Below are 24,079 nucleotides of genomic sequence, written 5' to 3'. Positions count from 1 at the left end.
AAGCCTAGACTTATATAATTAATTATAATTTTTGTGTACCTGAATTTGGAATCAAGAAATATAAAGTGTTACCAATATAAAAAAGTAATAATACTTTAATAGTCATTTCCTTTCTTTATTGCCATGTATTTTGTTAGAAGTCTTAAAATTACTAATAATTAGACACTTGCTTTAAATGCCTCTTTAATTTTGCACAATTAGTAACAAAATAAGATCTATCAGCTTGAATAGGGGCAGTTGATATGAAATGACCTAAGTCCCATTTCCATCAGTTGAGGATCTGGCCCAAAGTATCTACTCAAATATTGTTGTATAGAGACTATTGTATTGTTTGCATAAACAGGGTCAATTCTATACACCATGGCTAGAATATGAACAATTGCACTGTAGGCTAAATCCTGAAACCTTTACTCAATCCATAATCAGTGAAAATTCCCCTTGAGGTCAGTGAGAACATTGCCTCAATAAGGACTAAGTAAAACTGAATATAGACTTCAGGATTCATCTCCATACAAAGGGTCTCATATGAACTATACCAAATACTGAACGCAGTCAGCAGGCTCTTTTCCTGTCTCTGGTCAACTGGAAAGCTATTCGTAGTAATCATGGCTCACGCTTTGAAACATGAGCCAGATCCTCAGCTGGTGCAAATCAATGTATATCAAATTATTTTAATGGAGTTATGCTGATTTTCACCATTTGAAGATCTTGTCCCATGGCGTTTTATGGTCTGCCTATCCATCCCTTTAGCTCAGTATTTCATACTCATGTTAGTCTTCCATTTAAAATTTGTTATAGTCCATCTGCCAGAGGAAGCTGGGACTGATGTACTATGTATTTTCTGCAGGTTTTTCTCATAAATTGTCCCTTTCCCTTTCACGTGGGTTTTGCATCCTCTTCTGTATCTTCCATTTTAGGTCCTCTTATGTCTTTTTCACATTATAACTTCCTTGCTGAGCTTCCTTCTCTTCATGTACTAGTGGGTTGCTTCTGAAATCTTGTTTGGATCTATTTCAGCATCCAAGCATTTTCTTGCTAGAACTTACACTGTATTTTTTAATCTGCTAAGGTGTTGCCATTGACTTCAGTGAGGCCAGGATTTGACCTCGGGACTTTATTGCGGGCTTCCTTTGTTTCCACTTGGATTCCTTATATGCTGCTTGCTGAACTCTTTTATTCTTAAGCATTTGATTTGCCTGTGGATACTAATTTGCAAGGAAAAGGAAATATAAATTGTATTGAAGACAACATCATGACCAAGGCTATTATGGAAGACCTGACAAGATCTGGAAGACTTCTGGTGTTCTGCCAGCTACCAAATCAAACATTCTCCCCTCCCCACCTTTACACTGAATTATGTCATGTAGCTAGTGTAAAAAATCAACCAAATCTATTTTAATGTTGCAGTTAGCAAAAACACTACACTAGTGGATTAAATTTCTTAGGGAGACCACCACATAGACTTTTGCTTGTATAACATCCATGTTCAACTCCACATCTAAGGACCAAAAATTCAAAGGACTGTGCCTGACTGTCTCATAAACTCTGCCACTTAGAGAACACAACATTTAAAAACCATTCACACCAAGCAAAATATTCATAAGCAGTATTTGAAATGTAATTGAAAATTGTAATTGAAATGAGTTGTACAGCACAATAAAAGATATAAAATAAAAGTAGGGCAATGGCTAACACAGAGTGACTGCAACAGTTAAAGATGGGGTTCTGTAATGTTTGAAATTCAACACCGAGACCAAATGTGATGCTAATCCTGTCTGAAAGATGGGTTACAAAAGCCTAAAAGAGCTGAATTTCAGGATGAAGTTGATGTCACTGTATAGTGATACAGGTGAAAATCTAGAGTTACTGGTATTTATTTATTTATTAATGACACTCTTCATTTGCTTTCCCTCCACTATAGTTAGAATGAAATCATCATGGAGGAGTGTATCATATAAAGAGGTATTTTAAATAAATAAATTACTCTACAATACCCAAATATGTTGTTGTTTTCAGATTATCTGATATCTCTTTCTCTTAACCCAACTGCTTACATTTTAGTAGTGTAAGGTGTTTATAAAAATGAACTAAACCAAAAGGACAAAGGGAGATATTTTATAAAAATAATGTGCAGTCAGCGTACAAGTATAGAGTGGACATATGACACTTTAAATAATGAAACCATCTCTGAGCAATCGGCGATTTACATTAGCTAAGGATCTGGCCCTAGAGCAGAGAATTCTGTTTTCAGAAGTGCTTGGCCAGTTTTCTTATTAAGTCCAGAAAACAATTAAAGAAATGTTAGTTGTTTCCTTTTGCTTAATAGGTATATTTCAAACCCCCCATTGGCTTGTCTTTCTGGAGAGTTACCTGGTACATAACTTTCCCTCCACATTTGTTTTACTGTCTGCACCGATTTAAACACGGTGCTTTTGGGAAGAAACTGCTTTTTTGGCTTCAAAATTTCAGAATTAAATTGAAAAGTGCAATTCAGACAAATACAAAGCAATTCATATTGTGAAGTTCTAACCATGAAATGAATCTGCTTGCAGTATAGTCTAAATAAAAGTATTAAAGCATATGTAGATAAAATATTTACAGAGCTATTTCCTAATCTAATTCCACTAACTTCTTCCACAAGCATAGGGGAACTTGCATTACATTAAAACACTGACACTCTTCAGGCTGTTCCTTTACTCTTTGTCTTCTGTTTATTATAAACTACATAGAATTAATTAGCAAGTGACAGCCAACTAGGACATTAACACCAGCAGATACAAGAGAAGCTTCAACAGCAGTCTCAGGTGAGACTAGAGAAGTGTTAATCTGAGACTGACTACAACAGTGTAAATGGATGCTCTAACAGCCGTTCTAAAATCCATACAACTCCATCTTCAAACTCCACTCATGTCAGAGTTGGTGCTGTGGTATCATCATCCTCAATAAGAGGCTCTCCCTTTTGTCACGAGGAGTTAGAAGCTCAACAGTCCATAGGGCCTGGTCCTCATTTACACTAAAGCCTTATACACAACTCTGGCAGTGTAACTAATAGTGGATGTAACTGTAACCTATAGTGTGAAGGGTCCATAGAGTAAATGAGAATCATGCCCTACAATGAACCAAGTAATAATATGTCACTTCTAGTGCTCTCCCAGGGCATCCGTTTCCATTATAAGGAAATAAATAGTCCTGTCGAGGTAGTTTCCAAAAGCCTTTACATCAGGTGGGATTTGGTACTTGGTATGGACCCTCAAGGAAATAGAACAGAGACGTTTGGGGAATAAATTATTTTATGTTCGATTTTTTTTCTGCCATGACCACTATGACAATGCACTGAAAAATCAAACATGAAATCTTACTCCTACAGGTATCAATAGCAAAACTTCTATTGACTATGATGTGGTCAGGATATCAGCCAAAGTTTTGGGTGGGAGTTCAGGGTGTGTGACAAATGGAGGATATATTCTGAAGAGTTGAAATGTCTAAAGAATGAAGTTTATTTCTCCCCTACTGTCCTGTGGTAAGAATGAGGGTTATGTACTTTCCCATTCCTAGTAAAGAAGAATTTGTTGAATAAAATATAATAGTAGAATAAATACTTTCATGAACTTCAGCAGAATTATTTCCTAAATATTTTAGTCCAGAGTGCTTTTTCATTTAAAAAGCGGAAGCAATTCAAGATGCCGTCTCTGCTAACATTTGATATGCTCTATGATTATCATTAAACAAATTGTCTAGTGTCATCATGACCAAGTAATGCTATATTATAACCCTGATACTACACATGATGGTTTAAGATGTTTCTGGTTGCTGTCAGCTGCACAATCAGGTAGTGTGATCTTTGCATTCCTGCATTATTCACGTTTTCCTGTATTTCAACAGTAACTTTGCCCTAAAGGTTAGAAGATGTTTAAGAGCCTGGACGCTGCTTTTTAGTATATGTAACAGATATGGAGAGAGCTACGGTATATTGTTTCTAGTTGCTTCTGCAGGGGACCCAGTTCTCTTCTCCAAATAGTTCCATCTCACAATGACCAACAATATAAAGAACAGTGGTAAATAAAAGAAATGCCACTGCAGAAGTCCCAGCTATTTCCTTATTAACTAACCAGTCTTGCTCCCACTGAAATAACTCGCAAAAATCCTGTTGTCTGCAATGAGACCAGGCTCAGATCCTAAATGATGTATAATGTAAAAAAATACCCTATGTTTATATAGTGACCAATGTCATAAGTAATCACCCAGAGAGCTGACAAAAATCACTTGGCTAACAGATGTGGTCTCGTAATAACAGTGGAGCAAAATAGTGCTCAGTTATGGCTCCAATTCAGCAAAGTACTTAAGCACTTGCTTAACTTTAAGCATGTGCTGAAGTGCCAGTGAAATTAAAGTTAAGCACATGCTGAACAGGGATACATTTACACGTTTTAAGTGCTTTTCTGAATCAGGGTCTATGGCCCCAATACTACAAGTTGTTCTGCCCACATAGACCCCAGCACCCATGCAGAGCCCCCTTAACTTTAATGGGGCTCTTTGCGTATGTAGGAGCCTGCTCATGCAGAATTCCTTTCAGGTGTGGGGCCTATGGGGCTTATTTGAGATGCACTCTGAAGGCAGCAATTGGCAGCTTTCAGAACAAAGAGAGACAGCAAGATCATCTTTGTAAAAAACAAATCAAACATTTTCTCCACTAACTGCTCAGCAATACGGTTAAAAGAAGAAAAGGAGTACTTGTGGCACCTTAGAGACTAACCAATTTATTTGAGCATAAGCTTTCGTGAGCTACAGCTCACTTCATCAGATGCATAAAAGATGAAGTGAGCTGTAGCTCACGAAAGCTTATGCTCAAATAAATTGGTTAGTCTCTAAGGTGCCACAAGTACTCCTTTTCTTTTTGCGAATACAGACTAACACGGCTGCTACTCTGAAACCTGGTTAAAAGAAGGAAAGGTCTGAAAACTGCTCTATAGCTCTTCTTTGCTCTTCTTAACTTTCTGGAATGATCACTAAAGCTGATATTGGACCTGTCATCATACAATTTTCACAGTTCTTAATGGAATGGTAAGTGGTGAAACTGGCTCAGATTTTTATATTGCTAGCAGGATAATCTGTGTGGAAATAAATGTAAATAGTTAAGCAATGGAACAGGCTGCCTAGAAGTGATAGCACAGGGCTGGAAATCAGAAGTTCTGGTTCTACTCCGAGTTCTGTTGCTGTCTCACTGTGTGGCCCTTTTACAAGTTACTTCATGTGTCTGTGCCTTAGTTACCCTGGCCGTAGAATGGGGATGGTAATACAGGAGCATTGTGAGGTGTTCGAATGTTGGTAAAGCTCTGTGAGATCTTCAGAGAATAACTGCTGGGTACTGGAAGCATAAATTATAATAATGACTGAGATATAGGGCATATCCTGGAGATTAATGATTGCATAGAAAGAGCTGTTGGCCCCATGATTTGCCTGTAGCCTTTGATCCTTAGGAGATACCAACACTTCAGTTATATTACTCTCCTGAGGTGCAAAGGAATAATGCACATAAGTTTGTGTGACAAAAGATGCTGCTTCAATGTACAGGAAAATTCTAAAATATTAGAGTCTGATCCAGTGTCCATTGAAGTCAATGGAAGGACTCCCATTGACTTTTATGGGCATTGGATCACCCATTTAATGCCTTATACATTAGCCAGTCAGATTGCTTGATTCATTAATGATGACGATCTCCTAACATTCTATTATTTCTAATCATTTCCCTCTTTCTGCAGAATGTATGATGATAATCTCTTGTCCTGCTCCAATGCCCTCTTTAGCAGCAACATATTTTTGATATTAAAGCCCTGATTTCGCAAACACTTCTGCACATGTCTAACTTTGTTGCCAAGGCAAGGTGGGTGAAGTAAAATATTTTATTGGACCAACTTCTGCTGGTGAAAGAGACAAGTTTTTGAGCTACACAAAAGGTCTGGGTCTGGGAAAGGTACTCAGAGTGTCACAGCTCAATACAAGGTGGAACTGATTGTTTAGCATAAGTAGACAACTTTGTTACCATGATGGGACTCCTCACAGTGGTAAAGTAAAGCACGTGCATAAGTGTTTGCAGGATCAAATGACTTTTTGAAGTGAAAAGATGTATATAGGAGTAACCATCATGCTGAAATGTAATGATCCATATGGTCAGTGGGTACAGTAAAAGAAAAAAGTGGTTCCAAATAAATACTAAACACAAAGTCAGCAAAAGATTGATTATGTTTGAATTAGCTATCCATCAGGGTTTGTGTATGATCCCCATCACCCTAGCATCTGAGTGCCTCTCATAAGGAAAAACAACTACAATGGTATCTCTCTTTCTTTCCATTCCCTACCATTCCCCCTGCCTGGTTCCCAGTCCCAGTCTCCTTGCCCAGCCAGTTTGTCTGCCCCAATCTGGCTCCCCGTGTCAGTCTCCCCTCCACCTCAACTCTCAGTCCCAGTTTCCTTCTCCTTCCTGCTAGCCTCCAGGTTCAACCCCCTCACCCCAAGACACTTTGTCCAAGTCTTCTCTACCTCCAGGTTCACCTCTCTGCATTTGAATGCAGCGGCTGCATGGGCTCAGCAAAAGGAGTTTTGAAAGCACAAGAAGGAAAGTCTCTCTGCTTTCAGTTCTGGTGCTTGGACCTAGCATGGTCCACAGCAGACCAGAGTTCAACTGCAAGGAAAGTCAGTCATCAGCATCAGTCAAAGTTCTGATACTTGTGGAGAAATTCTGCAAGAAGAGCCTGTCAAAGATGAGAGGACAAATCAGTGAGATATATGCCCAAAGTAGAATGGACTTAATATGTGTTATCGTTGTGGACCTCTATCCCTGTGCTCAGTATTATACAAAACAGAGAGGAAAACACCATGCGTGAAAATCTGTTCCTATTGAAGTCAATAGCAAAATTCCTATTGAATTCAGTTGGAACAGAATTTTACATGTCTGCCTGAGAAGTTTACCATGCAATGATAAAAAAAAGAAGTGAAACTTAATTACAAATGTGTTTTAGGGGAGGAAGAGGCTATTTGCATGCAAGTATGAAAAGTCCTTAGCTGAAATCCTGGCTCCATTGAATTCAATGGCAAAATTCCCATTGACTTCAGGGGGTCAGGATATCATCCCTGGAAATTTAGACTGATGATATGACCAGTAACAATTTAGTCATCCTAACTTTTATTTCAAAATGAGATTCATATGATTAGCTTCTTTAAGATTAGGGATTTAAGAAGTCAGTAGTATTAGAATTTAGAGCACAAAAGCCAAACTCCAGCAGAACTGCTGTTTTTCATTCTTTTAAAAGCCTGTTAGTTATCCTCATACAAAATAAATATTTTCAGAACTATGTAACTGACTTCACCTTGTGCTCCACCCTTTTTGGACTTCCTATTGTTCTCTTCTTGCAGTGGACACTAGACAATAAAATAAACCAGGAACCCAAGTGTTTTTTCTTAAATATTTTTCTTGTGGTTTTCAGCCCAAACATAAATGGAAAAAAGTGAGTAATTGCAGCCTAGGTTTCAAAAATACAGATCAGAATAAGTCTATTTCTAATCCCATGCTGCAGTGCATTTTGTGATCTTGAAGGCCAAACTTGTTTGTAGTGTTTTGATCCACTTACTTCAGCTCATCTTCCTCAATGAAGCCACTCCTATCAAGGGCAACGATTCCAAAGACTTTGGCCAGCTTTTCTTGGACTTGGAGTTCAGACCCACTTTGATGACAAAGGTTTTGTAACCGAAGGAATCTGCATCTGAGGGAGGTCAGCAAGAAGTGATGGAGAAGAGAGGTTAGAGATTAGGAACCTGAAAGGACACCCCAGTTTTTTCCATTTGTTATATTCACCAAACTGCGAAGAGGCTGTTTTGCTCCTCAGCACAATGAAGCTCCTCAGTAACTCATTGATTTTTTTAGTCTATTTCAGATGAGCTGAACATTTCAATCATTGATCTCTCTTAAGCTTAGGGAGAAAAGCGAATGACTCTGGACTTATTCCTGCAGAGATTTACATGTTCAAGTAGTGAAGTCACTCATATAAGTAATTTTCACTGAACTCAGTGGGTGAAATCCTGACCCAACAGATGTCAATGGGAGTTTTATCACTAACTTCACTGAGCCCAGGATTTCCTCCCTTGTGACTATTTTTCCGATTAAAGTGACTCACATGCATAAGTGTTGGGGGAATTAGGCCCTAGGCCGAGTACAGGTTAAAACTCACATGTATTCTACCTCCTTGCTTTATTGGGGGGAGAAAACAAGTAGAAATGTAGTTTGTAAAACAAATGTGGAGAGATAACCTTGTCATGGACACTAGAGATGATAGCGCATGTTAGGGTATTTCAGGCTATCCGGTTGCCTTTTCTGTTTCTACTGGAACTGAGTGATTGGATGGCAGGGAAATGGGAATTTGAAAAGCAAAGAGAAAAGGCAGGAGGCTTTTAAAAGGCAGGCATTACTGTGCCAGCTCTGTAGGCCAGCAGCGATTTCAACATCATTCAGGAGACCAGTGAGGGCCATGTCAAAGTTACAGGGAAGAGGAAAACAAAATAAGCTGGTGCTAATACAAACAAACCGTGATGATGGGCAAGTACTATTTTCAAGTACAGGCTGTTGGAGAGCTTAGTGTGAGATAAGACTGCAGGTCCAGCAATGGTCTGCAGAGCCACTGAATGTTGATCTTGGTGTATTGGTCTCTGCCACTACCAGATGGGGACATGTCCTTAGATCTGCAGGAGGCAGCAGCAACACAGGCCACAGTCTTGCCCAGGGGACGTGTTCCCCTGAAGCACTGAATGTGGTTCTTTCCTTTAGCAAGTCCTTTCATTTGGCCACGTGTTCTTCATCATAGGTTGTAGTGGATTCTCTCCAATTGATCCTTCAGGTTGATGATGCCAGCACAAAGCCAAACACCCTGTAAAAACTACAGCTTTTGAGGTTCAGTTTAAGATACACAGTTATATCCAAGTAGGTTTTTTTGACTGGGTCAGTGTGAGGCCTGGGGAAAAAAACCCACCACCAACAACAAAAACCCAAAAACAACAGGCAAAAAGCTCAACGCACCCTGCTGATGGATTTTTCCCAAGCTGAGAGGAGAAGGAGGCAGAAAAATAATAGTGCTCTTGGCTTGATTTTTTGCTTGGCAGAGACCTTGACATACAGGCTTTAGCTTTGCCTTTTTATTTCTGTAAAGCTCAGTGCAAATTCATTGCATCATATACACTTTAAATAATAATAACAATAATAAATAATAATAAATAATAATAACAATAATAAATGCAGCCACTTCTGGAGGTGGTGTGTGTCAGTTGTTTAATGTCGCACAGGAATATACAGCAGTTATAGAAAGGGAGTGAAAATAATTTGATGTTTGGGAAGAGTCGGTAAAATAAAGACGGACACTTATCTGTTATCTTTGAAGCTGCCCCCTCAACCTCTTTCTAAAATAGCATGAGTCAAAGACGGAGACAGAAACTTCACCTTACATTTATCAGCTTGTGTTAGTTACCTCTGCAGTGCTGTTTACATTTTAAAAAGGAGCTAATTCTATAATTCTAAAACCATGTTATGTGGCAAACTAAGTGTAGGGGCAAGGTTGTGGAAGATTGGCGAGGAGCTAAGTGGTGGACTGAGTACATGACTGGATGTAAGCGGAGGATGCAGGCAGTTTCAATGAACTTTGTCCGACAGACCCGGCCAAAAGATATTGTAGCATAGCTCAGCATATTTTTGCCTGTAAACAAATTAGTTTATGTAATAAGTATAAATCATACATATAAGAATGTAACCAGCTGTGACCTCAATTAACCCCGAGATAAGCGCGGAGAATATAGCACCGCAGAGGACTCCCCCCACGGCGGAGTCCTGCCTGGTCAGCTGTCCCGGACGGCCAGAGTCCCTTGCAGCCCCTCCGCGCGTCCTAGGGGCTCCTCGCGCAGTTTGGAGCGTAAGTTCTTCCTTCCTTCCTTCCTTCAATAAAGCGTAGTTTACTATTCTTAGGCCTGAGTGTCCTCCTTTCGCTGGTATCTCCCCCCCGCCCTTGCGGGCACACTTAGCATCCTGGAAACAAAGATTTGGGGGCTCTGTAGTATCAGTTTAATACTGAATGTGTCCTTTCTCAGGCATCTTGTCCTGAACTGGCAGGAGGGATGAATTTGAAGAACTAATCAGTCTTCCCTGTCTCTAACTTCCATAATCCTAGTCTTGTCCTAGCAGCTCCTGTTAACAGTAATTGGAATTACACATGTGCTCAGGGAAGAGCTGGGGTAATGGCAGGAGTTGGTTATCATTCAAGAAGGAACTTACTGTACCACTCCTGCCTGGAATTCACACTACACAAGAACTGTGAGTGCCCCTAGATCTGGCAGCTGAGTTCTAGTCCAGCAATTCTCAACCAGGGGTCCGGGGCACCCTGGGGCACTGTGAGCAGGTTTCGGGGGGTCCACCAAGCAGGATTGGCATTAGACTTGCTGGAGCTCAGGGTGGAAAGTTGAAGCCCCACCATGTGGGGCAGAAGCCTGGGGCCCCAAGTCTCGCCAACCGGGGCTGAAGCCAAAGCTGGAGCAACTTAGCTTTGAGGGCCCCCCTGTGGCATGGGGCCCTGGGCAATTGCCCTGCTTCCTACCCGCTAAAGCCTACCCTGGCTTTTAATCTACTGGATATGCAGAAGAACAGTTGTTGTGGCACGGGTGGGCCATGAAATTTTTATAGCGTATTGAGGGGACCTCAGGAAGAAAAAGGTTGAGAACTCCTGTCAACACTAGAACCTTTGTTGTTATTTAGGGATTGTTATTGAAACAAAAAGTCAAATGTGATGTAAGTCTGCAAAGTTTTGTTGACTCCCACTGGCTTTGTTTCTTTTTTTAAAAAAGAAGCATTTACCAATAAAGCTTGTAAAGTCATGTTTTGATGAGACAAGGTTAGTGACTAACTCCAGTTGCCCTGTAGGTGGCACCAGAGGCAGTCAAGTCCAGCTGTCCCACAAACTCTCTGGAGAACATTTAGCCTAAATAAGAGATGGAAGAACTTGGGAACTGCATTTCTAAAATATGCCAAAAGTGTCTAGAAAAAATAAGATGAGAGTAAACAAAATAAAACCAATTTGTATGATTTGGGCAGTACATGCAGGGTTTAATTTGTGCCAAGGTTTGCCAGGGCTGGGCCCTGGCACCTCTAGGCTTGACAGTTCATAGCCTCAACACCTCTGGGTTTGCCATGTCAGTTATGAAAGTAAAAAAAATTGCTTGAGCCCCAGCACCTCTTTCATTACAAATTAAGCCCTAAGTACATAGGGGATACATAATTTTCAAATTGTAACAATTCAGCATTGAGAATACAAAGTGGACTAGAGGATTTAGATTGAAAAGAAAAAAGTCCCCTTAAGTTTACAAAATGACCAGCCAGACTCCTTTCTTCAAGATACTGAAGATGCTCTAGGAGGTGTACAGGTCCGTCCAAGGGAAATCACTGGAAGCAGGAGGTTGATTTGTTTTAGAAGCCCATTAGTTAGTTAACCAGCAGTTCTAGTGCCTCCTGGGAGGTCTTCAGAGGGCTTCTATCTGATTAAACAGTGTTCTCCCTTCAGAAGGCAGACATTCCTACTTCCTGAATCTGGTCTAGGTTCCCCCATGGATGCTGCCAGGGTTGTCACAACGAGCCTGAGAGGCCATGTGAACAGCAATACCTTCAGACTCCTAATAGGAGTAACTGTCTAAGGGCATCTACTAGGCTCCCAAGTGGTAATGTAACTGTCATGGTATGTGGATTATCTCCACTGGGCCTTGATACAGTCCCTCTGTACCTACAGCAGCTCCTCCTTTTCCTGCTACCCAGGGTGTGGTACACCGGGAGAAGAAAATCCTGAGCTGTGGAGCAGCCATTTCCCATTGACTATCTCAGTCAGTGTACTCAGTGGAAGTGATGTACAAATAGGCTACCAGTTACCCTAAATTGTTGTTATGTAATCTCTGTGTGCTTGCAAGTAAAATAATTTGGAATTAGAAATACAGAGGGTTTTATAAAATTTGAAACATTAAATTAGTCCCAATTCCACAGGTTCTGCTTATTAAAATGTTTAACATATGTAAACAAACATGAAAACAGTTCTGTAAGGTCTGTCTCCATTCAAAGAATTAATATTCAGACAAGATGTATCTATTTCAGTAGCTCATTTCAGGAAATAAATCCAACCCTCTGATCCTTCTGTCCCCTCTGTTTGTATGTAGAGATCCAGGCTTCTGTGGCGCTGCTACATCAAAACTTTTTTACATGGGCAGGCTGCTGATGCAAAGAAGAAACTACCACTCTGGGTGTGAATGTGGATTGAATTTTCTCAGATACTCTTTCTATTTCTCTTCTCTTCTTCTCCTCAGCTCAACACTTTAGCATTATTTCCCCTCTCTTCTTATTAGAGATGAGTCCCATGCAAAACGCCACCAAATGTTATGGGTATTGGAGATCCAAACCTGGATCTGACTTTTCAAACACCCCCTGGCTGAGATTTTCCAAGGAGCCTGAGGGAGTTGGACATCCAACTCCTACTGAATTTAAAGGGGGCTTGGACCCCTAACTCCCTTACACTTCTTTGAAAAGCCTGGCCCCCAAATTGTGGATTGAGAGGAAGGATAGTTCAGTGGACATTAGCTGGAGACCGGGGTTCAAATCCCTTCTCCATCACAGACTTCTTGTATGACCTTGGGCAAGTCACGTAATCTCTCTGCGCTGCAGTTCCCCATCTGTAAACTAGGGATAATAGCACTTCCCTACTTCCCCGAGATGTTGTGAGGGATTACAGATTAAGGTGCTCAGATAGTATGGTAACAGGGGCCATATAAGTACGTAGGGGTATGTCTATACTGGAACTGGAGGTGTAATTTCCAGCTCAAGGAGACATACCTGTGATAGCTCTGATTGATTCAGTGCAGTAAAAATAGAATGTAGCCCCAGTTGCATGAGCAGTGGGAGGGGCTAGCTGCCTCGAATATGATGCTGTCCAAGACGCTAGGGACGTACTCAGGGTAGCTAGCCCTCTCACCGCTGGAGCTCCACTTTATTTTTAGAGTGCTAGCTCAGTCAGAGCTAGTGTAAGTATGTCTCCTCAAACTGGAATTCACATCTCCAGATTGAAGTATAGATGTGCCTTAAGACAGCTAGATCCTGTACTTTGAGGTGTCTGAAATCCAGATCTGTCATCTGTATCTTGCAGCCCACTTTTGCTTCTTATTTGGTAAAATATAAAGACCATGGTTTTACATCCTTTATCCTGGGGCCCACAGAAAGGCGTCTTAGGCAGTGGTATGGCCTGATTCCAAAGGCTGAGAACAGGCTATCAGTGTGTTATGGAGTGTGTGGATTGATCCTTTCCGGTTTTGTGACAGATAAACAATTAAAAATACACTGAGAAAAGGCACTGCTAAAAATGTATCTAAGTACAGGATGGTGCTATGTATTTAATGCATATTCTTTTCAATAACGTTCACTTCTCTGTTCCTCACAAATGAATAAACATAGGACCTGAATCTGCAGTATTTACTCAGGCAAAATTCCCATTGAGTTGGAGACACCAGGTCCTTCTTCTTTTCTCCCCAATTGTCCTTTCGGCAGCAGTCTACAGTCCAATGAGCCCTGACTGAGGAAGGCTTGCAGGACTGGGGTACTGTTTTATATTTCAGAAAGGAATAAATTTTATAAGGGAAATGTTGGGTATGTTATTTAAGAAGATAAACATTTTTTTGGATGCTGGTGAGTGGGACAGCTGGTCTAGCAGATAAAACAGGTCTTTTCTCAGGCACAGTTCCTTTAAGACCCTGGACCAGATTAATCCCTACACTGGTGCAGTAATTGGTGCTGAGACAGAGAGGAGGTGGCTTCCACTTCACCTCTGCAGGAGTTGTAGGGCTGGTGCAGTGCCCCAGAACAGGTTAGGGCAGCCCGAACTTGTGCTTTCGATGGAATAGCTACTATCAACCACTTCAATGGAGAAGAATAGCAGGAACACAGATCTGCTCTGGTTACTCTACCTAATGTACAATTCTACCCCAACACTGAACTACCCTGGAACTGCATAAGGATAGAATCACATAGAAAGAGTTCTTCTTGTGCTACAGCCCAACTGTCTAACAACTGTGGGGAGCTCTGTCTCCTCTGGATTTCCTCTCCCTCTGCTCATAGTTTTCTGGGTTCCCTCTGAGGGCTTAGCCCTGCTTAGTTTCCCTACCTCATGCACCTCTGTGAGTTGTGAGCAGGAGTTTAATCTTCACTGGTTGTCAGGCACAGCCTCTGCAACCTGTTACAATTTGAGAAAATCTCTTTGTAAGGACTTCTGGGGAAGTCATACTTCCAGCATTGAAAAGGGCTCAGGAAGCAGTTCAGAGGGGAAGGTCCTCTGCTTAGATGCCCTGCCATCAATGTGATTTCCCCAGAGATCTTGGGTCACCACAATTTGGAGAGCGCTGCCTCCTGCTCCCATTAAGGAAATTAGAGTCTGTCACGGGCTGAACTGAAACTCAGTGAAAGAGGCCATTTAAGACTATTTTACTTTATCTTTTATTCATTTCCGTTGTGATATGGAAGAAGACATGATCCCTCCCTTCAGATCTTGCAGTTAGCTTTTTAATGTAGCAATAAGCTATTAGTACATGCATTGAGTGCACTGCAAGGCATGAAACCTAAGGCTCAGTTATATTTGCCTCTAATTTCTATTCATTTAGTTGCTGCTGGTACTTACCCAGGTCTCTCTAGTGCCCAGATTGATAGGTACTTGGGTATATGAAATCTGAGTGCAGCATTGTCAGTTATCAATGCGTCTGTCAATCAGTAATTGTCTATCCATGTATTTCAGTGAAATGATTCTTTTCTATCAATAGGTAGATAGGTAACAGGCATCATGACCTGCATTATTAACATTACTCTGAGAATACCGATCCCAGTGCCAGTCAGTAGAGAATAAAGCACTAATTTTGCGTAGATCCTGCATGCACAGTGTCTATGGCTTCTTGGCGTTTTGTTTTGATTTCTCACTGATAAAGTGGTGGCGTGGCCACTTAACATTTTTTAAATGTTTAAAATCTGCCACATTGTCAGAAATGACTGTATAACTGCAGCAGATTTTCTCTTGAAAACAATTACATTGGCAGGAATTTTGACATGGAGTAGGAGCATATAAACGAGTGGCCTGATTCACAGAGGTGCTGCGCACCCCTTATTGCCACTGAATTCAGTGAGAGCTGTTGTTGCTCAGGACCCCTGAAATTGAGGTTAGCTCAAGGCTCAAACCTGCATTTCTTGCGTACCCACTGGGAGATTTGGCAGGCAAGGAATGCATTATCAGGCCCTTGATCTGTGTATGCTGGTGATATATGTCTATTATGCTTATGAAAAACGGACATTAACTTGTACTGATTAACAGTAATGCCAGTTTTGTGTCTATAGACTACTACAGATATGGATATGCACTTTGTCTTCCATAGATAGGTGAATGAATAAAGGTAGAAGGAGTCTATGTAGTCTCTTCAATATTTGCAATATTGCCATCTAGCAATTAACACCAGCAATAATTTAAACCAAGATTTAACATCAAAGCAACTGGGGATAGAATTAGGATTTATATTCAGGATAACTTTGTGTTATGCTCGACTGCCAATGCATCAGCAAGACTGATTGCAAGGATTCCTCTTCTGCAGTCAGTCTTAACATCTGCCAAAAAGCTCAGTTACATGCTTGGGTGTAAGTGAGCTATGCTATGCATTACATGATTTGCTTGCAATTTATGGAGATGCCTGCACCAAAAATTACATAAAAGTTCCAACATGCTCTGTTTCTGCAGTTTTTCAAAACAGCTGCCAAAAATAGGTGATAGTTATCATCCGATTTCAGCAAGGAATATTAAAACCGCAGTGTACTTTTGGTCTGGAACCAAGTCATGGGAAAATAAGTAACTAAATGTTGGTGGGGAAATTTTTAATGCACCCCTCTGAAAATATAAAAATGCTCCTCTTCCTGTATTTAACCATAACACTTTATCAATGGACTAAGTAAATAATTGAGACTTAGCAACATCCCAGTACATGTGCTGTAAGACATTTATCAAAGGAATGAGTAGCTTCAGTCATTTTCAGACATAAGCTAAACTGCTAATATTAAGGATATACGATTAAGGATACTAATATTAATGTACATCAGTCAGTGTTCATTATGATAAATGAAGGAATTGGGTAATAACCACTCTATATTCGTGTATCACTGGTGATATTTTTACCATTTGGCATTGGATAACAGACTTGAGGAATGATGCTGAGCACTTTTTCATCTGTAGCAAGCACAGCATTTTTACAAGGCAGGAAATGGTTAACATAGCTGTTTTACAGCTGGGTGACAGGCACAGAGAGATTAAGTGACATGCTCATGGTTACACAGCAAAGCCTTGATCCTGTGGCCCACCCACATGTAGCTCGTTGCAGGATCATGGCCTTTGATACTGGCAGAGCTGGGATTAATACCTAGCTTTCCTGCTCCCCAATCCTGCTAAAATGCGGCTGCCGCACAGTAGATGTTAATATAAAGATAAAGGAAGATAATTCCTCTTGAGAGAGTTACATTTTAGGCCATTAGCACTTTTTGACAATATAGGCTATAGCCTACCACTTGCTTTTTAAATTAACCAGGAATTTATTCCCTGCTATGAGCCATGTGTCAACTCCTCTTACATTTTTTCTCTAAAAGTCTCACAGCTGGGACTGAAAATAGATTATTTTTAGATACCTTGTTAGCATCCCTTTTCCTCAAGGATCATAGAATTAAGCAGAAACAAAACTCAACCAAATCAGAGCAATTAAGCGCTAAAAGATGTCATATTGTTTAAGATCATCAAAAGTGTGTCTGTGGTGGGTGGACTGGAAAGTGGGGCTGGGGAACTGGGAAAGGAAGATATGAGAAGAGAAAATAAAAGACGAGGTTTTTTTGCAGAATTTTTTAATAATTGTTTTCCTTCTTCCAGCCACAACTTCAACATTGTGAGTGGTCGAAAAATCACAAAGTGCCTGCTTTTACACTGAAAACAATGCCACATGACCAAAATACATGTACATTGCAAGATCTCTTCACAGTCCCATATGTGGAGTTAACATACAGGCATTTTACTAATGCCATGAGACAATATAAAAATGTACAAATATGTGCTGAGTGTGAGGTGCTTGTTGGAGGAGGGAATTGGAAGAGACTGTCCATTGTTGCTTTTGGTCTAATGCTCTTTATGCCTTCACCAGAGCCTGGAATTCTGTTAGAGAAAGAAAACGAGAAAAGCTGGGAATAAAACTAGATGAAAGTGGTTATTAAAGCCTTTGGAAAGAAAACTGTCCAAAAATCCTAAACGAGGGCCCACCATGTTGTCGAAACAAACTACTTGAAGCTACTGCTAAATTGAAACACAGAGGGTGTAGCAGATCTTCACTCCTTAAAACAGATTGTATGCTGAGATGAGGAATGTCTACAAATTCATATTTCTTAGGAAATCCTGAGTTAAAACTGAATTTTATTTAATCCACTGCACCAGGGTTTCCGGCTGGAGTGTGAGCAATAGCCAAAATGAAAGAGGGTGGATTAGGACAGGATTGTCACTTTCAGTATGAATTTTCTTGCTTTTGTAGCTTCCAAATGAGGCTAACATTCCAAGTGAATGTTAGCAGTGACATAGTTTCAGAGTCAGAAGTGTTATCGTTAAGTCGCTGCCTGAGATCTGTGTAAGATGATGTCCTATTTGGGGTTTATAAGTAGAAGCTACAAGAGCTGCTGCTGAAGCACATTCCTGCTTCTCCTCCCGAACTCCAGCTAAGATTAGCACGTGTGTCTGTTCGGGTTGTTGCCACCTGTCTTAGTCTGGCCCAGTTTTCAGCAACTTTATCTCCAGTACATGATCCATGATGCCCTATTTGCTTCTTTGCGAGTTCAAAAAGAAATTGCCCAGCCAGCCCATATCTTTCCTCTTGGGTTTTTAAGAGTAATTTGGTCTAGTTTCCCATAGAAGTGCTGCCCAGTGAAACTTGCACTGATCAGATTATTGTCTAGCACAAATATCGTCAGACAAACTCTGAATGAGTGCTGGGTGTTTAAATGCATTACAGCATTTGTAGCATCCTTAAAAAAAAATCACAATCAATCTTTTTACTGTATTACTGAGTATAGGTCGAGTGTTCACCTGTGGTCTGATGTGCAGAGCACCCACAACTGTAATTAAAGTCCATAGGAGCTGCTGGTCCTCAGCACCTCTGAAAAATCAGGCCCCTAGAGTCAATGGGCCTGATCTTGCCTCCACTGAAAGCAATGGGAAAGCTATCATTTACTTCAGTGGATGCAGGATCAGGCTCCATCTAGGGCCTAATTCTGCTGCCATGGATAGTGACAATAGGAGTAAATTGATTGAAGCCAATGAAGCTACGCTTTTGTAAAACCTGTTTCAGGTGGAAATTGGGCCCTATTACTCCACCTAATTATTAGTACTGTAAATTTACTTTCAGCCTGAAAATACATATTTGAAGAAACCAAAACTTACTGAAGATCACATTGAAAAACTTACCATCCACTCCGATTTTGCCATCACCGTCAGTGTCACCTGCAGCCATGAAAGTCTTGGTCTCAGTAACAGTTAGAGCTCTGGCACTTGAGGAGAAATTCTGCAGGAACAGCCTGAAATAAAACAGAGACATTACTAAGTGTTATGTGTATTAGGGAAGTGCTTAGAGCTCACAGTCAGGATGTGGCCCCATCTTTCTGGGTGCCGTACACAGAGTTCTGTGACACACTGTTCTCTGAGATGGCTTTGATAGTTCTTTCTCACCTAATTTAACAGCCTAAACCCCACAAATGAATAAGGTCTAATCAACATATTGGAAATTCCTAAATTTATTTCACAAGCCAATGTTAAGACCATGTTCAGAGACAGCCAAGATGCTCAAGTTTATTTAAAAGCAGCAGAGAACAGGATGCAGAGAACATCCAGAAGCCTACCTTTTCTAACAAGTAACAGTAGCTAAGCTATACTTACTTAAGCTCTTCTTCCTCAATGAAGCCGCTCTTGTCCTGGTCAAGGATTTCAAAAATTGTCTTTACCTGGTCAGTAGACTTGCCTTTTAGACCAACTTTGGAGAAGAAAGACTTGTAGTTGAAAGAGTCAGCATCTGGAAGAAACAAAAACCTGTTGTTTAAAACCTTTTCTCTTGAGGCTATTACTGTTGTACGTATTTCTAAAGCACCCATCCCCATAATATCTGTGTGCCTGGCTCAGTGCTCCAATTCAGCTCCTGTTGCTTTTGTTCCCCAGTGCAGCACACTAGACACAGAGGTGAAAGTAAGCCGGTCTGGTCTGGTACGGCGTACCGGCAAGAGCCAGTATGCCGTGCTGGACCGGACCGGCTGCTCCGGCAGTGGGGCTTGGGCAGCGCTTTAAAGGGCCTGGAGCTCCCCGCAGTGGCAAGACCCCCGGGCCCTTTAAAGCACCGCCGGAGCCCAGCTGCCGGAGCCAGGCTCAGGCGGGGATTTAAAGGGCCCAGTGCTCCTGCCACTGTGGGGAGCCCCGGACCCTTTAAAGCACCACCGGAGCTCTGGCAGTGGGGCTCGGGTGGGGGCTCCCCGCAGTGTCTGGAGCACCGGGCCCTTTAAATCTCTGCCTGAGCCCGGCAGCCGGGCTCTAGCAGGGATTTAAAATGCCCGGAGCTCTGCGGCGGCTGGAGCCCTGGGCCCTTTAATTCACCCCTGAGCCCCAGGTCTCCCAGCTGCCTCTGCAATTGGGTGATTTATAGGCTCCATGGCTCCCAGCCAGAGCCCCGGGGCCCTTAAATCGCCTCTTCCGGTTGAGGCCACACCTCTTCCTGTTGAGGCCACGCCCCCAATCAGGACTCTGGCGTACCAGTAAATCCTTTAAGTTACTTTCACCCCTGACTAGAGCTTCTCCTTCTAACGACTGTAGGCCTATGGTTGGATATCCTGTGGCGAGATTCGTGTTTCCTGTTAGAATGGACATTCTGCAAAGCTCCTGAAACTTATTTCAATCTACCTCACAGGCAATTACAGTAAACATGTAAAAAGAAAAGGAGTACTTGTGGCACCTTAGAGACTAACCAATTTATTTGAGCATGAGCTTTCGTGAGCTACAGCTCACTTCATCGGAGTTACTCTGAAACCTGTCAGTAAACATGTAGAGTATGTGTCTCTGACATAAAGCCTTTAGGCCAAACCCTGAAGCCTTTACTCCAGCTTCACTCAGTCCTTACACAGGCAAAGGCTTCAAGAGAAAATTAATTTCATCCAGGGTCTTCAACTGTCTCATGGAATATACATAAATGTGGGCCTAATCCTGCAAGGCAGGACCTCAATGAATGAATACTTAAGGACAAATCCTCAACTGGTTTAAAATTGGCATAGTGCAATAGAAATCAGTGGAGCGACACCAAATTTATACCAGCTGAGGATTTGGCCCTTTAACTCCAGTTTGCTGCTGCACATTTAAGGGAATGGTACCCATAAAATAACCTGTTGTAGGTCTTTTTGACTTCAGGCGGCTACCTTGTAATGCAGCTACAAAGAGATGTTACAGGGAAGGGATCTACAGAGAAAATGATAGCCATGTCATATTAAGATGTAAAAATAATGTATGTCTCCTCATTGCAGAGGGACCGTTCCTTACCCTGGCAGCTGGTAAGAGCAGCTTGAATATCTTTAGCAGAAAGGATGTCAGTCATAGCCATTGCTGAACTGCAAAATAAATGTGAGCTATTTAGTCATTAAAATAGCTTCTCCATCTCTTTCACGCAAAGGCTCTGTTTGAAGTTGCTGGTGTGACAATGTCTGATAAAGGATGCATTATTCATCTAATTGTAAATGGAGCATACAGTAACAGATGTCTGCAGCAGGTGCTTCCACTTGAAGCTGAGGAATGAGTGAGGAATTCCACATGACAGGGTGTAGGGCCGGAGTGAGATATGATGTCTGAGGAGCATGGGAAGAGAGCAAGTCAAAGCTGTCTAGCACCCCAAAACTGTGTGACTTCTGCGAGGATTTCCCTGGAAGTGGATTATTACTCATTTAAAAGGTATTATATATACAGTCAAAATGTATCTACAGAGTACATAAAACAGAGGGCCATTTTTATCCTTGGTAAAGTTCTTGGAGCTATTTTGCCTAGAATATTTTAAAATCAGATCATGATTATCAGTAAATGGGTTGATATTTTTAAAAACTGAAAACAAATTATAAAATGAAGATTTATTCTAATTTAATTTTAAAGGAATCTAAATGCACAGGAACAAATTCAACCTGCGCCTAGCTCTACTGAGGTAAATTGAATTACACCAGAGATGAATTTGGCTTCTTGCATTTATGTTCCTATAGAAGACTAACTCCCATCGTAGCTGTCTAGACAACTGTTCTTCTTAAACAAGTTGGGCTGCCTTATCTCGGCACAGAAGTAGAATGAATTGGATTTTTACCCAAATGCCTTCATTTTGGTAAATTGATGTGCTGAGAGTAAACCTTTGAAGTCTGAAGGAGAGAAGCCAGTTTATTCTAAAACATCAGCTTTTAACAAAGATCCACTTCTCCGCACTGAACCAAAGATGACTCCGGAGGCTCTGTCTGACAAAGCTGTGTGTTGATTACCAAAAAGTTGCTGAGGCCCTAAATCCCAGTCTATTCTGTTTGTGGGAATGTAATTTAATATTAATACAGTTGCATCGCTTAAGTATTCTCCATTGAAGATTTCAAATTATATCACAATTATTAATGAGTTAAGATTCACAACATTTCTGTGAGGTAGGTACATATTGCTTATGGATGGGGAACTGATGCACAAAGGAGTGACTTTCTGAGCATCACAGAGATGTCTGTGGCAGAGCCAGGAACAGAATCCAGATCTCCCAAGTCCCATCCCAGTGCTTTCCCCAAAAAACTATCTTTCCCATATAAAATACTTATGGAAAAATTAAAGATGTTTCCCCTTTTGTTTTCCTTTCTGGGCACATGAATGTGAGGGAAGATGGGGTGGCTAACCAGTTATGACCTATGTGCCCTCTTAATCAGATCTACATAAGTTGGAAACTTGCTCAGGCAATCAGTTGGCTATGTCAATCCAAACTGATTTCTGAGAGAGGAAATAAACAGTTAATCATGTAGCTCTGGCTTGTCCTTGCTTGCAGGTACTTCAGAGGGTGCAAAGAAACAATCGGGCAAATTCCCCACTGGTCTCAACGGGTGCATCTCCAATTAAGTTTCTCCAGTGGTGTTTCTTCCGCATATGCTAGCAGTGAATTTATCTCAGTGACTTCTTGTGAATACTTGCTACCATTGCTCTCAGCACTCAGTAATAGGGAGTTATGCCAATCACCCATTTCTCACTGCTGATGGTAGAAAAAATGAAGGGGAAAAGTTAAAGGGGGGGGGGAAGTTGGAGCATGCCATCATTTCTGAGAGGTGCACCATACTGCCATTTCCCTCCCACTTGTCTGATCACTGATTTCATTCTACTCTGGATTGTAAAGGTATGTCAGACTGCAAGGATTATAAGATTTTGTTTTGCTTTTAATTGCCTAGGTTCTTTCAGTTTATGAAGCGTTTTCTTATTCTTTTTCCAAAAGCAGAGGTTCTAATGGTCTTACCTTTGTGGTCTTCTTGACTGGACAAGGAGGCAATCTAGTTGGAAGGAAAGCACTTGCTGTGTGTCTCCAGCAGAGCTGAGCTTGCTTATATATACTTTAAGTTGTATACCATATACAGATTTTAGATTTCAGCGTCATGAAGGGGGAATGGTGTCGAATGAACTTGCCTAACTAATCATCTTACACTATTTTTATCTCAAGAGAATACATATGATATTTGCAAATGAAATAAGATAAGTGGCAAGATATGTAGAAAGGACTGCGTTGTATTAAATTTCTTCTGATTTAAGCAGAAAATATCAACTTCTTCATCTGATCTAGGCCACAAATGAACAATCTAATACATTTGATCCCAGTACTCAGATGAACTGAAGCTGGACCGAGTCTTGATGAGATGCATTAGATAGATGCATTAGATAAACATTTTAATGTGATAACTTGTTATATTATTGTAGACAAGGCTTGGGGTAAAGGAAAAAAAGGAAATTAAAGTTTACTCATGTAAGGAATATTGCCATACTGAAATTTTGGGTAGCATACAGTTTAAGGAGAATAATAGTCATTCTCACAAGGATTTTGGGGCTGTTGTCACTTTAAAAACAGTGACTGTAATGCTGCACTAGGTAAAATAATATTATGCCAGTCCATCTGAACAGCAAAAAGCATCTATTTCTGTAATGGTTGAGGAATTTGGTTTGTTCCTAATCAGAACCTGAGAATTCTTTAAAGTTAAGAAGCAGCTCCCATGTTTAGCTGTGTTATGTCTGAGTGATAGGAATGGCCTGATCTATTTAGCTGTCTCTGAGATGAAAGCCCCTGAGCTTCAGCTTGAGGGATCTTTGCATTTATAATAAAAAAGAGGTGAAATTTTCTGAAGCATCACTGCAGAGGACACTCTGAAAGGGATGTCTTTACAATTTTTAAGCTGTTTTCAGATCTCTTTTAGGTATCTAATCCTCTTAATTTTTTTCCCCATTGCTGTTTTCCAGAGTTGCTATGGTACACTTTTCAAAAATTTAAATAACTGAGAAACAATTGAATTGTCTGAATTTTCTTTCATGAGATGTAATGTACAAATATGGCAGTGCCTAGGTTTAGTTGATTTATTTCAGAAACTGTTAATTTCTGCTAGAAAAATAACCCTCCATTTTTTTTTCAAATCAGAAAATGGCCCACATTGTGCCAGCAACTGATATGAAATCAGGGGGGAGTCCTGCATAAAAATGGATGGCATAATATTGGCTAATGAAACTAAGTTAAGGAGAAAGGCAAAATCTGCTAAAACTCTGGGATGGCATGAGTATAAATGAGAATTTGAACCACGGGTGTCTATGTCAGAGGATGCTTTCAATTTTTGAAGCAATAGCATCTCATCTTGCTCAGAGCTAATTCCACATATGTTAACCCCTCACCCCCATTCTTCTATTTAAAAATAGCA

The 24,079-nt window shown here is 40.8% G+C and overlaps 1 protein-coding gene across 1 annotated transcript; it reads right to left on the bottom strand.

The window, feature by feature from the left end:
• Positions 1-17,047: 17,047 nt before the first annotated feature.
• On the bottom strand, positions 17,048-22,728 carry LOC141994384 (parvalbumin beta). The gene is made up of 5 exons (XM_074964592.1): positions 22,642-22,728; positions 20,676-20,743; positions 19,038-19,170; positions 18,570-18,679; positions 17,048-17,273 (listed from the first exon to the last, which is right to left on the bottom strand). The coding sequence occupies exons 2-5, from the start codon at positions 20,734-20,736 to the stop codon at positions 17,248-17,250; spliced, it is 330 nt and encodes a 109-aa protein (XP_074820693.1). The 5' UTR covers positions 20,737-20,743; positions 22,642-22,728; the 3' UTR covers positions 17,048-17,247.
• Positions 22,729-24,079: the final 1,351 nt, after the last annotated feature.

This window comes from Natator depressus, chromosome 10, assembly GCF_965152275.1.
Source record: "Natator depressus isolate rNatDep1 chromosome 10, rNatDep2.hap1, whole genome shotgun sequence".
Classification (NCBI taxonomy): domain Eukaryota; kingdom Metazoa; phylum Chordata; order Testudines; family Cheloniidae; genus Natator; species Natator depressus.
This window is presented reverse-complemented; position numbering and strand designations above follow the sequence as displayed.

Coding starts and splice junctions, on each gene's coding strand:
- LOC141994384 (XM_074964592.1), bottom strand. CDS start 20,736: ATGGCTATGACTGACATCCTTTCTGCTAAAGATATTCAAGCTGCTCTT. Junction 19,171..20,675: donor TGCTCTTACCAGCTGCCAGG/GTAAGGAACGGT, acceptor TGTTTCTTCCAG/ATGCTGACTCTTTCAACTAC. Junction 17,274..18,569: donor TGGCAAAATCGGAGTGGATG/GTAAGTTTTTCA, acceptor TTTCTCTAACAG/AATTCCAGGCTCTGGTGAAG.